At 35.2% G+C, this 18625-nt stretch overlaps 1 protein-coding gene across 1 annotated transcript in view; it reads right to left on the reverse strand.

Annotated features, from left to right (window-relative positions):
* Window positions 1-18625, reverse strand: part of LOC115214450 (leucine-rich repeat-containing G-protein coupled receptor 5-like) — a 524866-nt gene that overhangs the window by 474173 nt on the left and 32068 nt on the right. Inside the window, exon 3 of the mRNA XM_036504410.1 lies at window positions 17631-17702. Within this exon, the coding sequence (XP_036360303.1) occupies window positions 17631-17702 (72 nt within the window). The remainder of the gene's footprint in view (window positions 1-17630; window positions 17703-18625) is intronic.

Raw genomic sequence — 18625 nt, forward strand, 5'->3', positions numbered from 1 at the left:
TGCCAATACAGTAATTTATTTATCACTTTTCTTTGGAAAATTTCCTGGAGACAGTTGAGTATTCGGTGGTATATTGGATAATTTCTTTGAGTAAAAGAAAAGTAAAAATAATTCCCAAAATAAAAATAAACAGGAACTGATAACAGCCATATAATCTCACTTCATTTAATCCAGCCACAGGAATACTAAGCCAAGTATTTTATATATATATATATCTTTGTTACACTTACGTCCGGCGCTGATAAGTAGGCCTGCAGCCACAGTAAATCAAATGTTAGTAGAAAAGAGTTCAGGTGATTAACAGCAGATCGATTATTACAGATTAAGAATTTCGTTCCCATTAAAATGCTTATTTTTAAAACGTATGTTCCCTGGAAAAGAAAAAGCATTATAACCGCTTCTCAAAAATGATAGGTCTCAAAAGGAATTGTGTATTTCATAGTCATGTTAAAATATTTGGCCTTAGTTTTGTTAATAAAAATAGTGTCTGCAGATATGATGGATCAAATCCTTTTGTGATAAACTGAGTATTGTGAGTTATTTTGGATTGCAATTAGTGACGTCTATTCTACGGAATACCTAAAATACACAAAAATCTACATATTTCTAAAGCTTGCAAATATTCTCCAAGCCTATGCATTAATGTTCCTCCCTCTTAGTGGGAAACTGGAAAAGATTCTTGGATGGCAGTTTTATATTCTGAAATAAAATGAGGACCTTACAAAATTTCTCGAACTAATAAACTGCATTCATGGATCAATCCAATTCACTATGGAAATGAGTGAAAAAGAACTCAGTTTCCTAGATTTTTAACAATCAAAGAAAATGAAATTATTACAACTGTTCTCTATCATAAAAACACGGACGCATACCAATAGACCTTGGATCTTGCCATCCTTCCCATTCTAAAAGAAACATACCTTTTGATATGACAAGACAATATGCACTATAGTTTCGGGTACAAATAGACGACTTGCAGGACTTATTCCTTTAAAAAAAAATCCTTCCAAACTAATAAACCAATCTATAACTAAAACTAAGGATGTTCCGTTATCTACCTTACGAAAAAGCAGTAACACTGAGGATAAACAAGAAAAAACATAAAAAATATTCCATTTATTGTCACCCACAATTCCAGGAACCACAACATTCTCCAATCAGCCAAACGCGTTTTATCAATCCTACAGCAGTCCCCAAGTAAAGTATAATTTCTCCAAAAATGAAACAAAGAAAACATTTAATTACTTAAATAGGCTTCAAGTTATAGGCGCCAATAATTGACATTTATAAACTAGGGAAGGTACGGATGGTGATGATGATGAGAGAGTCGAAGGACGTGGAAATCATGCGTATTCCACCAGATGTGAAAACAGCCAGGAAGTAGCAAACAGAAGCAGACTGATGACATTCTGTCTTCTCTTAAACACCGAGATATGGTGAGTGGAACGCAAATTCATCTGAAGGAACATGGTTTTGGCGCAGATCGGTTCAGACCATTTGTAAGTATAATGTGGAGCGAATGCAGATCTGTTGTTAGCAACAGCGTCAAAACAAGGGAAGCAGAGAGAATAGAGCTTCATTTGATCCAATGCATTCAATAAGGACATATGATGAGATGGGAGAAAGATGTTGCTGAAAGAAAAATAAGTTGGAATGAGACATAGAGATGGACCACATCTCAGCTAAGTTTTCTGATTCGTTTATCCTATGATGTCTTGCCATCAACTGCAAATCTTGTAAGATATAACGTCTCAGAGAATGATACATGCAAATACGGAAAGGTCGGAACACTGAAACATATTCTTTCCAACTGTTCACTAGCATTGAATAGTTATACATGGACACACAAATTGTCGTTAAAGTAATCTTTATTGCTATAAAGAACCAAATTGATCTCAACAACAGTGAAAAAAACCCATTGAAATACCGACTAGAGATTTCATTACCTTCGTGCGCTCAAGACAGCAGATATGTTCCAAGAAGAAGAAACTTCCGGCGAGCGATGAAAAGTGGAACGGCTATTGGGAGGTAGCTGCAGATTTCCAGGGAATTTTTCCCATCCCAGTTACGAAAAACCGGACATTTTAATGTGGCGTGAAAGAAAAATTGACCGTTATGTAAACGTCCCCGAAGAATGTGAATTCGGATGTTAGAGGATTTGTTGGACACAGGGTGAGGCGGCCGTTCTTACCATTTAAGCCTAACTTATCGTAAAGTAGATACCACCATGACCGATATCCAAACTACTGTGGAAAAGGCTAGCGACTGGATTTGGTTAAAAAGAGACGACGAGCGATGGCTAGAAGAATATTGAGCTTATTTCATAATCAGTTGTTCTAGGAAGCAGGATCTCATATCAGTGTGGAGGTTAGAGTTATTGATGCCGTCGAGAGAAAGGCCCCTAAATGGTGCGCATTCTCTCCTGATGACCCATAAACTTGCTGGCATCCGGAATGCGGAGCTTTCGACTGGTAGCACTTGCATGTGCAACTTGTTTACAAAACATCTAGTGAAACATTTAATTTATTTACCTACTTTCCTTACATTTGCACAAACATTTTAACTACTCATGTTACAAAATATCATGGCAGTTATCACTTTATTTTCATATATTAAAATAATTTAAAATTTATTTACAGTCAAAATAATTTGGGTGAAAGATGGTTTATCAGTATTCAATGGCTTAGCTTATTTAAATATTTCATTTAATTGGCAACTCAAATATTATTTTAGCTGCAATATTTTAAGCTTTTTTTTTAAATTTGAAGTTTACTTCTTGTCCCGTATTTTCTCAGGTTTATCAAATACTTAAGAATATTGTTATCCTGTGCTCGCATTTTCCATTCTAGCCTACTTTTGTTTTACAAGTGATGCAGAACGATTCATAATTTTTATTCTAATGATATAGTTAGCTTACTTTGTCATATTATTTCATTTCTTATTGATCAATAATTCATGCCTATTCATTTTTATTAGAAATTCTAAATTGAATAGCACTTCCTTTACATTGTGTATTATGAAATCTGCCTATTTAGAATTAATGTTTTAATTAATATTTGTCAGAAATAACAATTCTTAAAAAGAAAGCAATAATATGAAAATATAATGCATTAACTATGAACAATGGGGAATCAAATTAATTAGAAAAGGTCGACTAAAAAACACAACAATTATAGACTGGATTTTCTGTTTGCCTTGTATTGGCAAGTTGTCATTTAAGTATCTTTAAGTGCAGCACATATATTTACAACAAGCAATTTTTGAAAGCCGCATATTATTGGGTTAGAAAGAAACGATACATCTAGTGGAGATCTTTCATTTGAACACAAATAAAGTATAGTTTGGGTTGTAACGTAATTTGTTACGTACAATAAGATAACCAGGCAAAAGTAACAACAATGTAACGAACTAACAAAGATCTATTTTCTGGTTCAAGTTTTCCTATCACATTCCTGCAACTGTTGTGTAATCTTTTCTTTGACTTCATGGAAAGATTTGGTCTCCCCTACAAAGTTTTGACGAACATTTTGCAATTCTGTCTCGACATGACATCTCTTTCGGAACGTTCCAATTCTTTACGCAGCGCTGGTGCCATGCTCCGTGCCGGTTACTCGATTGGGCGATGATCTCCTGTGACAATATGACAAAATTAACAAACTAAAGGCAAATATATATATATATATATATATATATATATATGTTCTCTTCGTCTTTTTAATTCAGAAGAAAAGTTGATCGGCTCTCTGTTTGGTAGCAAGTCTGTGAAAAATAAAAGCATCTTGTTTTGGTCATCGTCCCTTAAATCTTAAGAAAGTCTTGCAGATTATTAGAGTCCCAGAAAAACAGGCAGATAGAGGAATCATCATCAGTGCTGTCTGTGAAGCAGAAAACTAGAACGTGTAGAACTTTTCTTTCCTAAGATTACAAATTCTTGAGTAGAAAATTTGTTGCTTGGTACGTATAATTAAATCGTTCTCGGATCATAAGTTAGGTAAAATTACTTTAAAATTAATACCTCCCTTCCAGCATTTAAGTTTACGATTAAAAATAGTAATTGATCAGATGTATTCACTATAATAAGTCTTCCTTCCTTCGGTAAATAATTGTACTTTAAATATTACACATTACTAGGTCAACAGATAAGCAGAAGAATTTGCATTGTTTCTTCGGGTCCTCGTCCGTCATAACCTGCACCACAATCTACATCGCACTTACACGAACATACGTATGGAAGATATAGAACTGCAGCGACTGGCTCGAAAAAGAAACTAAAATAGAATATATGAAACAGAGAAGCTCAGAAAACAGTCATACTTATTTAGCACTTTTTCAAATTTAGAACGTGTTACTACAAATCAGGAAATCCAAGAGGTTCTCTCATAAAGATTTTACACTACAATTCAATGCTTGGCGTGGAGAAAAACGACGTGCTGTGAAACATTAATATGAACATACGCGAAAGAAAACAAGTGAGAGTTGAGAAGAAAAAAATGTCATTAAAGGCAAAACAAATCACAAGGCTGTAAGAAGTGAAGTGATGAATTATTAAAAGACTGCAAAGAGAAAGGTATGTGAAGCACAAGAGAGAAGGTTAATTACTTGAGATAGATCTACGGTAGAAAATAGCATGAACACAACACAAAAAAAATATAAATCTTATTAAGCCGAAAGAATCGCAGGAGTCTGAAATAATACTCAACAAAAATACGTCTTCAGATGAAAATTACGGCGTCTGTCATTTTGATGTTCGAATAATCAGTTTCGTAGTGCTAAATATGAAGGTGCATGGTTCAGTGGTAAAATTGTTGGGCTCACAATCATGAGGTGGTGGGTTCGATTTCTGGACCGGGATGTGTTGCGTTCTTGAACAAGACGGGTTATTTCCTGTTGCCCCAGTTCACTCAGTTGTAGATATGAGTTGCGACGTCACTAGTACCAAGCTTTATCGGTCTTTGCCTTCCCCTTGGACAACATCGGTAGCGTGGAGAGGGGAGATTTGTATGCATGGGCGACTGCTGGTCTTCCATAAACAACCTTGCTCGGTCTTGTGCTTTGTAGAGGAACTTTCTTGGTACAATCCCATAATCAAACGCTTCTTAAGTTACTCTGCATAAAATGTTTGGAAAAATCGAAAGTGAAGAATTCATCAAGTAACAGAACTTAATATTCCAAAGCCAGTGGTCACTATATTGTGTCAGAGACAGAAACCGAGACAAAAGATGTAAAAATTTCTTATCTGTGGATGAGATTGCAATGACTGCTGGCTATAAACAGCTTTTTGAGCATTTCTCCTGTTTTACTCCTGAAGTCAAGAAATGCATGTCATCAATTTAAAATTAATGCCTGACGTATTCAAAATTTTTGTGGAGAACCAGAATGACAAGTGAGACAGTACATTAATCTCGAACTGATTATTAGCACTAGTCACACCAACATTAGTATGTTTCGATCTATGGCTGCTCAAACAATAGTAAAAAGAAAATACAGCCCTCTTCTGTAAAGTTGAAAATTATCTCAGAAATGACTTGTCGCTTCCTGTAGTTCAAACAAATAATTTCAATTATAAGCGGTATCTTACGGTTTAAACGATATCGAAGACTTGATTTTTTAACTATTGTCGCTGATGATGCGGCAACTCCCTTAATTCGTAGCGCTATTTTGATACCACAATTACAAAAATCTACAAAGAACTTGAGAAAGCACAAACATGGTGTCACAGCTATGATAAGAGAATTTCATTATTCTGACACGCAGTTATTTCTAGGTTGAATTCAGAGGCAATTACTCCTGGAAGATCAGATATTCCGGCTATAATATTAAATATAACATTATCATTTCTGAAAAGGCATATCAGTATTCCATCAATTCCAGAAACGGAGATTGCATTATGGGAATATCCTCATCATGTTGGCAGAAAAAGATAAAATTTAATGACACAGATAATATGTGCAAATAATATGTGCAAAAACGATACACTAATAAAAAGTCTATAAAATCGTTAAGAAGTATATAATCCGCTGCGAAAAATTAAGATGTACTCTATCATTATGAATGGAAGATAACAGTTACAGTAATGTTTCTTTAAGGATTTTAAAAAGTATATTGAGGCGAAAACGGACGGATTTTCAATATATGTAAGGCAGCCAAAGTATGATGATGACAGTTCGTCTGTCAAATTCGACGATGACCTCGCAACTGCCAAATAAATAAATAAATAAATAAAGAAGAGAGGAGAAATAAAGAAGAATGCAGAAGCTGCTTCACATATCATGTTCATCCATTGATGATCAATGAAGACAATGACTTCAACCCTACGGCACAACTTCAAGGGAAGTATCTTCGCAAGGGACAAGAGGACCACAAATGCTCTTGTCTAAACTACACCATCAGTACGCTTGACTCAAGGGAAGTGTCGGCATTTCATTATCGTGAATGTGTGATATCCATCTTTAGTGAAATATCCACTTTCTCTGGGTCATGAACAACCAATGAATGTCAAGACTGATTACGCAGTACTTGAATAAGGGGCGTTGTCATGTAGTGGGGGTAGGGAAACCACGGATGCTTTTGGTTATACTACATATTCCATGCAAATGAAACTGCGGACGTGCCGGCATTTCATCGTCGTAGTTGTGCAGAACACCCCATGACCCAACACAAAACTAATTTAGTCTTAGTTGGAGATCTGTCAGTCAAATGCCGTATAGTCTTACTCGCTAGACTAATATAAGTTGGTTTTAAATGAGAAAGAGCTGCACTCATTCTCACACAATAAGCTCACACTCAGACTCACGTGTCGGCACATAATAAACTCAGTGGCAAGGATAAAATGAAGACAACAGAGTTTGTACAACAATGCGGAAGTTTACCAAAATGAGTGAAGGGATTTCCAAGCTTCACAGCAACGTTTAACTTGGTATGTGTCCAACACATGGAATATCATTCCGGATGTTCGTCCCATATCATGGCTTCTGGTTCCTCCTTACCAGTTACCTTCAATGGCCACCAACTTTAAAGCTCTGGAGATGATTACTACTTATTAATTCTCTGTCTAATTTGAAAGAAATAAAAATACGCCACACAATTTTAATGTACACATATATACATTCTTCAATGAACATTGACTCCCTGTTTTCATATGTCCTTTGACATCCCAAGTCACCCAACTCTCCAGGATATCTAAAATTCTCCTTACTAGGCAACCTTGTGGCGCAAGGAAGCTTAATCGCCACCTCTCCGATCTTGCAACAGGTGGTACAGAGTTACAGGTTACCGGAAATATTCTGACGTTAAGCATTAAACAGGTTTTAGCTACTTTTTTACAACAACAAACTATTCTCTCATTCACCCGTGTTCTCTCATTCACCCGTGTTTTCTCATTCACCCGTGTATTAAAAATTTCTTTTTTATGTTCGTTAATGTTTCATGCTTTCTGAAAATCTTAACAAACAGTTTTTATTTGAAATTTTTGTCTTACTGCAAATATTATAAATATTACTGTGAACCATTGGAATGCGATTCGTCTTATTCTGTTTAATTTAACTTAATTATACTCGTTTTAAATTATCATATTGGAACGGCTGTGTGGCAAGTAGCTTGGTATCCAACCACATATATCCGGGTTCAGTCCCACTGCGTGGCACCTTGGGCTAGCGTCTCCTACTATAGCCTCGGGCCGACCAAAGCCTTGTGAGTGGATTTGGCAGACGGAAACTGAAAGAAGCCCGTCGTCTATATATATATTTATGTTTGTGTGTGTGTGTGTATTTATATGTTTGTGTGTCAGTGTTTGTCCCTCCAACATCGTTTGACAACCGATGCTGGTGTGTTTACTTCCCCTTTTATTAGCGGTTCGGCAAGAGAGACCGAACGAAAAACTACTAGGCTTACAAAGAAGCCCTGGGGGGAATTTTCTCGACTAAAGCCGGTGCTCCAGTGTGGCTGCGGTCAAATGACTGAAGCAAATAGACGAATAAAGATATAAAGAATATTGTTTTTCATCAATGATCAATGCCTGTCCAATCAGTTATAAATGCCTTTTTGATGATTCACCAAATGAACATCACAACACCATTTATTAACATGTATAAGTCACTGTGTTGTTTCACAGGTTTATTTCTGTTATGTGAAACTCAGAGTAGCAGTTTGGGAGGCATTTCACCTTCAATATATATATATATATATATAATATATATATATATATATATATATATATGTACGTGTGTGTGTGTGTGTGTGTGTGTGTGTGTGTGAGTGCGCGCAAGCATGCAGTGGTGTAGGTATATATGTATTTTTTACACATATACACACTTGTATAAATCAGTAGTCAGCGATGTAAAAACCAAGAATTCGTGGTCTGATAGAACTATACCAAGCACATACATATTCAACGCCAAAGAATCTGAACTCTTCCATACTAGAATATTACTGAGTGTGAAGGGGAGACTCTATCGTTGTATTTTTGCAAATAGTGTGTACAATAGTTATCTACGTAGATTTTAGAGAAGATTTTGAATAAGCAAAAGTAATGAATGGGGTTAAACGTATAAATGTTCCTTCCCGTATTTCTTCTCTAATCAGACATTTGATGTTTTGTTTTGATGTGTTCAGTAAGTATTCCAAACAACCCGTAAACTGAAAATTCATGGGAAACAATGTAAAATGCTTGAAAATTATTGAAAATAATGTATTAAAGCATGGCCTAAAAGATTCGTTATTGAGATAGCTGATCACAAAATTGTCTTTCAATCAAGAATAAAAAATATAATGTCTACCCAAATCTGCTGAAGTTAAAGCACAAATCAGGAGGATTTAATTTTTGAATGTATTATCACTTCTGTCATTTTAGACATGACTGTTTAGAGGAATTCTTCATTGATATAGAAAGATTTCACAAGAAGCATCTCTACAATATCGCAACAATAAATCCATAACCAGGTCTTTCTACACTTGATGAATAAATTAACACTGGAAACCTCTCAATCTGTCTCTGTTATAACATGCTACAAGTTTTCAAGTTTGTTGGAATAGTAGATTAAATATTATAATTCAATTTTCCTTTCAATATGAGGATTATCACTTATTTTGATTCGTGATTCTCAGTGTCTTGTTTGACTTTGGCAGCAAAATTTATAAACTACTCATTTTAAATGTTTCAGATCAGTTTTCTAAGGTTTGTGAAGAATACAGATTTCCTTACAAATTTATGATTCACCGCATTATTCACTATATTTCTTGATCAATATATTATGTTAATTCTGCAATTTAGCTAACTCCAGCATCACAGATTTGTTTTCGAAGAGACTATTTTCTCATTGCCGCAATTATAAATATATAAAGAGAGCCTGCACTTGAAAGGTGATGTACTCTACGATAGTATTTAATGCGATAGCAAGCTAATATTTAACGAAGAGTAACCAAAGAAAGAGTAAATTAGCATCACTTTGTTGTGTATATGTATCCACAACAGGAAGCAATACTAATTAGAGGTAATTAATACATTCGTGGGATACCAATTAGAAAATAATTCTCGTTCGAAAATAAAGGATGTGCACTCGATTAGAATACGTCGTCCTGCTTACACGAATGCAGTGAACAAAGACATGTGTCTTGATAATTAATTAATAGCAAATCTTCTAAATTTATACGCACCTAATTGGTTTATATCACAGCAGATTATCATCAGAAACTGTGACAAAATTCATGGTAAACATGCAGATTTTTAGTACGAACGGAAGTAAAAGGTTCCGCACACCACAGGTACATTATCTATCACCACCCACTAAAAATAAAAATGGGAATATTAAATATATCTGAAAGCTGCGGACTCTTACAGTTCATTATTAATGTGTAGTCGATCAGATTGAGTATTGTGTATTTTGCATAATGCATACTTGAAGGAAATATTTGGGTAAGTGAGAAATTCGAGTATTAATATCAGCAAGATTCCACGACTACAATTCAAGCCGTAGTCTTTAGAGACTTTTCGTAGGAAAAGCTTTAGTAAGCAACTAATGAGGTACTAAGTCAAATGGCAGGTTCTTCTGTTCATCTCACCGCAGAGAAAATACAAAAATGTGCTCTGCGTGATGAGTGAAGTGTGAATTCCCTAATAAAAACGCAGCAGCTGCAATCCACGCCCAGCTGCTGGGACTCCTGGCCTTGATATACCACTTTTCCCACGGTTGGATGGATTTGATCTGGTTATTAAATTTAAGAAAACGAGCGCTCTGGAACAGGTTACAAAAGCATTATAGCTCAACACCATCGACAACTACAAGATGGGTGTCGTACTTAAATTTACTTAACTCAGATTACCACTCCTTGGATATAGAGAATGACAAAAGGGTGAGATCGGGAAGGCAGTTTCAACTTTCAACGTCTCACGTCTCAAATGTGGACAAACACAGCTTGGTAGTTGTAAAAATATTCATACATATATGTGAATGTTCAGAACACATTCACTAAACTTTAAGTATTATTACACGTGCACACATAAAGATACACAAACACACACACACGCGCGCGCGCGCGCGCACACACACACACACACACACACACACACACTCATGTATGGATATATTTTTTTACTTGTTTCAGTCATTTGACTGCGGCCATGCTGGAGCACCGCCTTTAGTCGAGCAAATCGACCCCGGGACTTATTCTTTGTAAGCCCAGTACTTATTCTATCGGTCCCCGCTAAGTGACAGGGACGTAAACACACCAGCATCGGCTGCCAAGCAATGCTAGGGAGACAAACACAGACACACAAACACATACACACAAATACATACATATATATATATATATATATATATATATATATATATATATATATATATATATATATATATATATATATATATATATATATATATACATATATACGACAGGCTTCTTTCAGTTTCCGTCTACCAAATTCACTCACAAGGCATTGGTCGGCCCGGGGCTATAACAGAAGACACTTGTCCAAGATGCCACGCAGTGGGATTGAACCCGGAACCATGTAGTTGGTCAGCAAGCTACTTACCACACAGCCACTCCTGCGCCTATATATCTATGAATATGCATGTATTTGCGAATATATGTGTGTATGTAGGTTTGTCTGTGGATTTCTTTGAGCATGGGATATATCAAAACCGGTTCCTTGATTATAACTACTAGAATCGTGGTGACTGCCACCTCATTACCCTTCCTTTAGATAAAATAATTACTAAACAAAGTGCTGAAAATCAATCATACAAGCTAAAACCCTTTAAGAGGTTCCTCAAGAGAGCTTGCATTCAGCTGGCAGGAAAAGTAAGAAAATTAAAGAATAGTGAAGTATCGCTCGAGTACGTAAATACGCTTATATTTCTATGTGTATTCTGTTAATGTCTGCGTTTACTGTATATGGTTAATGGAAGTTTAGAACAAAGCTCCTTTAAATGTTACTTTTAATGACGTATAATTTATCATCTTGAAATAGTAAGAAAAACATTTGTGTAAAAGCACATAAACCATCATTGAAGTGCGGTAATATATTTGATATATTACATATAACGACTTTAGAAAGTCTAGTAATGAACTTAGTTGTAGGAAATATGTAAAAAAAAAAATCAAATACCGATATAAAATATTTGGAGATTAATAATTGTAACGAATGCCATTGCATTTTCTTTTGTTTTCTTTTGGGATATTTACTTCACTTAATCAAGAGCAACTACTGAGGCCTATCGATCAACAAAGTATTATATAAATTCTTGTTCAGTTATATATATATATATATATATATATATATTAATAAATGTGGAACAATGAGAATGAGTGGTCAATACTGCATTGGTGGATAGAAATTGTTTGTCTATTAAAGCTATCATTGGTTTCATGTTCAGAAAGAATATCTTAATATCTTAGCAATTTTTCAAGCCGATCACACACACATATGTACATATACATACATATATGTATGTGTATGCGAGTATTAAATACACACACACACATACACACACACACACCACACACACACACACATATATATATATATATATTGTTGCTGTTGTTAATCCAAGCAAGAATTAGAACAAATGGAGTTGGAAATGTACAGGGAATATATTAGAATCGATTAGAATTCAATTATATTTTAAAATATACTCATCCGCTAGATTTTCTATACGTTGTGAGTTGGAGTGAACTAACGCTATCTCTAGCGGACGAGTATCCACCACCGAGGATGACCACAAAGAGCTCGAAACCGTAGAGTCTGGTGGTCACGTAGCTGGAAGTTACAAGGGGTTCACTCCCGGCTTGCAACGTATGTCAGATGAATTTAGCATAGACTAACCAGCTGGAGCAAGCATCCTCTTGAGGTTAAAATAGCAGTAGCGTTGATTCCTACGGAACAGCCATATTTAAGTGGTGATAAACATTACTTCTCTGTATAGTTACTGCTTTAATCTCTCATAGAGATTTTCTAACTAGTTAATTTGCTTGTTGCAAGATCGGTGATTGTATGTCTGTAGTTTTTTTTTTTTTATATTGAGCGAGCTAGATTTAATTAGTGATAACTATAGCGGACGTGTATCCACTTCCGAGGATGACCGAAAAGAAATCGAATCTGTATGGTCTGATCGTGTTGGGGCTGGTAGGAAGAAGGTTTTCACTCCACTGCATGCAATATATATCGGATGCAGATTGCATCGAATAGCCTCCTGGGATTAAAAATAGCAGTAACATCGGTTCCTACGGAACAGCTATGTTTAGGTGGTCATAGGTGATATAATTAAAAGTCTTATATATAATTATTGCTTATTCATTTGTCGAAGAATAATGTTAACAATTAATGTTAGTTCATTCCTATTGATCATGTTAAAACATATCTCTTCTATGTTGAATATGTGTGGGGTAAGTAAGATGAGGAGGTGTGGAGTAGATGAGACAGATAATAGGTGCCACGTGAATTTCGGTTTCCTGAATAACGTGTTCACGCAAACATTCTACAATAATTAATTCATAGGAAAAGGAGAAATGTGTATTGCTCATATTTCTTATATCCTGTTCAGCAGTTGCTTGCATGTTTTAATGAATCAACTGGAGCATTGTCTGCATATTTATAGAGCGGAATACAAGAAATTTGTATCTGGATATTCACTAGGTAAAATTTATCCTGTTTTGGGATTACATATTTGTTGATGATGAATATTTAATGCCATTCTTCAAGAGAGTTTAGTTTGTCCAATGTAGTCTTCTCTGCGTACATTGCATTTAATGGCATATATTACATTTTTTTGTAGAAAAAGTTAAATTGTTTTATACAGTAAAAACTTGTCCTGATTTAAATTTATATGTAGTGCCCTCCATAAGGTCCTCATAATTTCTGCGATTGGCTCGGTCACACATTTTAACTTAGAAGTTACTCGCTGGCAAATAGTTTTCTTTAGGGGCTTTGGTTGAATTTGATTATTCTCTATGATTCAAGTGCCTTTTTCATTGTTGAATTTTGGCTCAACAACAGTTCTGATAGATAATGCTGTCTGTCTCTATGTTCCTTGGGCTTTGTGTTTCAATTAAGGATAAAGTATGGAGTGTATCCGAACTGCTTTTGGCTTTTCATCTGTTCTTATACGAGGGAGTACCCAAAAGAAACTGGAATATTTCTTTATGATTTTATTCACTTAACTTTATATTTTCATACTTCTACCGCCTTCAACGTATTCTCCATTTGAAGCAGTGCATCGGTCCAGACATCTTTTCCACCGTTCGAAGTGATGCCTTTTAACGCCTCTGCCGTTTTTTCTTTACCTCTTCAATATCTGCAAAACGTTTTCCTTTAAGGACTTTTTGCCGCAGGATGAAAGATCGGGTGAATTGGAAAGGGTGGGTAAGCGGGGTCATTTCATTTTAGATCAAAAACTGTCTCATACACAAGGTGGTATGCGCAGGCGCATTGTCGTAATGAAACCACCACTCTCCATTTCGCCATTGATCGGGGCATTTTCGTCTCACAGCATCTCGCAAATGCTTTAGAACTGCCAAATAAAATGTCTGGTTAACAGTTTGAACAGGAGGAACAAATTCTGCGTGGACAATTCCTTTTGCATCGATGTAACAAATCAGCATCCTCTTGTCATTGGACTTCACCTGATGCGCTTTTTGGGACGGTGGTGACAACCAATGCTTCCATTAATTTCATTGCTGCTTTGTTACCGGGTCGTATCCGTAGCACCAGCTTTCGTCGCCAGTGATGACCTTCAAAAAAACAGAAAGGCTTGGATCAACTTCTAACTGTTCTTTCAGTTCATGACACTGTTGTTGATCTTTCGTGAGCGCGAGCGACACAAATCTTACTGCAACTCTTTTTACAATTCCCCTCTCAAATTTTGTTGGCAGGAGCTTCAGGACACACCAGTCATATCAACAAATTCATTAATTGTTCGGCGAGGGTCATCCAAGATAAGTTCTTATATTTTTGTGATGTTTTCATTCGTTTGAGAAGTTGACGGTTGCTCTGACAGAGGTTGGTCTTCAAGTGACAAGTGACCAGTCCTAATGCGTGAAAACCTCTCGTGAACTTGTTTTTCTTTTTCATTGCAATGTCCTTGTACGCTGTTTGAGGCATGAAAACTGTTTCGGTTGCTGTTTTCCCATCTAGAAAACAAAATTCAACGGAAGCGCGCTGTTCCATCGTTTCAGCTACCGAAAAAAGGACGAACAAGGGAGAAGTGCTGCAAAGCAAAGACGCACCAGGTTGCAGTACGACACCACCGGCAGACGCCGGTCGGCAAACTGAGTCCTGAGAATCGCATCAAGTGGCTTCTAGCGGTGTAAGCCTGAACTACAACAGGTTTGTCCCGCAAAGAACGTTTCCAGTTACTTTTGGGTACGCCCTCGTATAACCTACCCCATGTTTAGGTTGCAATAAACATTACTTCTCAACATAAATACTGCTTTTCTCTCCTATAGAGATTTTCTTTAACGAGCTAGTTTGCCATGTATATATATATGTATATATATATATATATATATATATATATATATATATATATATATATATATATGTGTGTGTGTGTGTGTGTGTGTGTGTGTGTGTTTGTGTGTGTGTGTGTGTGTGTGTGTATCAAAATAATCAACAGGAAATCAAGAAGTGATGCAGTACGTCCGTTTCAAGCGGCTCAGTTTAATTGAACAATGCAATCATTACAACAGTTTAAATGCAGAACTATCATCAGCTGCAGAAATAAATACAATTTTAATTAGTTGGACACATTAATATAATTTTTGTCTCAAAGATTTTAACAGAGTAAGATGATGGAAGAAATCTATGTTGTCGCTATTGTAGCTTCACCTTAAGTACCTAATTCAACTGTATCTACACACACACACACACACACATATATATATATATCAACTGGGCGGGATTTTGAAGTCACTCTCAATACTATTCTTGCTAAAGAGTAATAAATGTGTACTCTACTAGACGTATTTAGTAATCCTGAAAACCTTTATATCTACTTGTGTATATATATATATATATATATATATATATATATATATATATATATATGTTTATGTTTGTGTGTGTGTGTGTTACTTTTATCTTTTACTTCTTCCAGTGATTAGCCGTACTTGGACAACATCTTGAAGAGCTTTTATTCAAATGAATTATTGTTTTTTAAGCCTGGATCTTATTATATATATATATATATAATATATATATATATATATATAATAGAAATATTAAAATTACTAAGTCTCTCTAAAAGAGAACACGGCAGCGTTCCTGGAAATTAATAGTTATCGCCATACTAATATGGCATTCTTATAAAAATAAGAATAAAGCTGTCCGCTTATTAGCTCCATGAGGCCATCGCCTTAAGTTAGCTATTTGATACACAAACTGTATCCATATAACCTTCGAACAAGGGAGGTCAGTCGCTCCACACTACTTGATCGACAGCTACAGACGCGTTTCGGGGTATTGCCCCTTGTCAATGTAGCGTAGTCAGACCAGTAGGTGTCGCTTCCGACTATCTCTGTTCGAAGGTTTTATTTACCTAGTTTCGGTGGAATACATCCACTTGTTTTCAATAATAGAAATATTAAAATTACTAAGTCTCTCTAAAAGAGAACACGGCAGCGTTCCTGGAAATTAATAGTTATCGTCATACTAATATGGCATTCTTATAAAAATAAGAATATGGATACAGTTTGTGTATCAAATAGCTAACTTAAGGCGATGGCCTCATGGAGCTAATAAGCGGACAGCTTTATTCTTATTTTTATAAGAATGCCATATTAGTATGGCGATAACTATATATATATATATATATATATATAAGGTTAATCCAAACGGGAAAACAGAAAAAACAACAACACGTGGAACAATTACAGTATGGTTATTATTAGGCGCTCAGGAAAATGGAAGAAGGAGGGTATGACGTTTCGAGCGGAGCTCTTCGTCGGAAACATAGGAGAAAGAAAGATCCCGAGACGGGAGGACAGAGGAAAAAAAATTGCAGGTAGTCTTCACGAGGTCACATACTAAAAAGACATATATATGTGTGTGTGTGTACGACGGGCTTCCGTCAGTTTCCGTCTGCCAAATACACTCACAAGGCCTTTGTTGGCCCCGAGGTTATAGGAGAAAACGCTTGTCAAAGGTGCCACGCAGTGGGACTGAACCTAGAACCACGTGGCTGGAAAGCAAACTTCTCACACTAGCACGCGCTCGCCCATATATATGTGTATACATATGTGTGTGTATGTGTGTTCGTGTGCGTGCATGTGCTTTATATTTTAATTGCACTTCATTTTAGGAGCTCCGATGAAGCTATGGGGTGATGTACGAGCACTCAGCTCGGAGTGCACTAGCTTATAACTTTACTTTGTCATTTATATAATGTCATCTTATATATATATATATATATTCGTTGTCTATTTACTTTTTATACATGTTAGCCACTGGTGGTGATATTTATAACGAGTATTCGCCACCCTATATATATATATATATATATATATATATATATAATCACAGTACAATTACATATATGATGTGTTTTATTTTTCTTTTATGTTTGCAAAACTGCAAGACTAACAAATTAGAACTATAAAACACTAAACTACTTATTCTGTTCATATAATCACCAAAGATTCCAATCGTATTCAGATGTTTTAAAGCTATATAAATTCTCCCAACTGCATTTGAGTTAGTTGAAAAAAATAGGACCAATCTACTGATGGAAAATGAATTCGTTAAATATAATAGGAATTGCCGAAACAAGGATCATTTCAAAATTTACCTGTTAGAGTTACATTTAAACATGACTTATGAACTCATTGATTAATAAAATTAGAAATAACCTCGACATTTTCAGTTTTGTATTTTCATGTGCATATTTGGTTATGTAAGACATAGGGGGATGATATTCCTCCCTCAGGTAGAATTCTACTTTTGATCGGATAAAGTTTATTACTGCTATTTATCTTATCGACTTTTGTAGGAAAAAGTCAGAAGATGTTCAAAATGGTGAAGTTTCGCAGTTAAATACCGAAACGCATTTATTTCGATGCTCCATTGTCATGATAAGAAACAACTAACAAATAAATAAACTACAATAAAAGAAGAAAATATAAAAGTTGTAAAAACTTACAATTCTTTTAGTTTTGGAAGGTTAGCAAATGCATAGTCTGGAAGTTGGTAGATGTTGTTTACACTGAGATCTCTGCAAGAAGAGAGTGACACAAGATGTAGTGTTAGCTTTGAATCCGATAGTTTGAAAGCAATTTACGTTTCTTTAGAAATGATACAGTGTATTGCAGCAGCTGCCGTTAAAGACATCTAAGTGCTAAAAGGTACAAGCATGACAAAATATATTCAGTGTAATAGGAGTAAGAAATCGACTTTTTAAGCAATATTTAAATCAGAGATTTTCTTTAGCAAATCGATAACTTTCAAAAGCTATAGAAAATAGATCAAGAGCCGATAATATCTAGAGGTAGAACTGTAAGAAAAAAAGCAGAAATATCAAATTCAATCACATAGTGATTGGCTCAGCATCTTTTATATCACCCCAGATTAATGCTATGAACTACATATAAATAGATATCATACAAATTAGTCTGTTAGACAGGTATTACATTAATGTAAGTTTAAAATTATGTAACATTTTAGTATTGATTTCTGTCTTTTATGCTTTAGAAGTAGAGCTTCTATTTTCCATTTTATATGTAAATCAAGACAACTGCACCAGATAGCGTTGACATTTAACAGCGAAATTCGAATTAATCCAGAGACTTTATTTCGTAAATATTTTAGAATATATATAATGATATCAAATAATTAAAGAGATCTTAGCAAAATTAGTATCAACATAATGATTCAATAATGCTTGAGAGTGTATAAATAAGTAATAACATTTAAGTGATGGGAAAAAAACTCCAACCATATTGATGTAATTGTAAAATCAATCTTGCAGCGAATGAAACAGTAATTGTACGGGAAAACTTATTGCGATGATGAAAACGGCAGATGTGTTACTAACACCTATTAAAATTTTGAGTAGAATAAAAATAATTATTATAAATAAATAAATAAATAAATATATAGAGTGGCTGTGTGGTAAGTAGCTTGCTAACCAACCACATG

This window comes from Octopus sinensis, linkage group LG7 (genome assembly GCF_006345805.1).
Source record: "Octopus sinensis linkage group LG7, ASM634580v1, whole genome shotgun sequence".
NCBI classification, from domain to species: domain Eukaryota; kingdom Metazoa; phylum Mollusca; class Cephalopoda; order Octopoda; family Octopodidae; genus Octopus; species Octopus sinensis.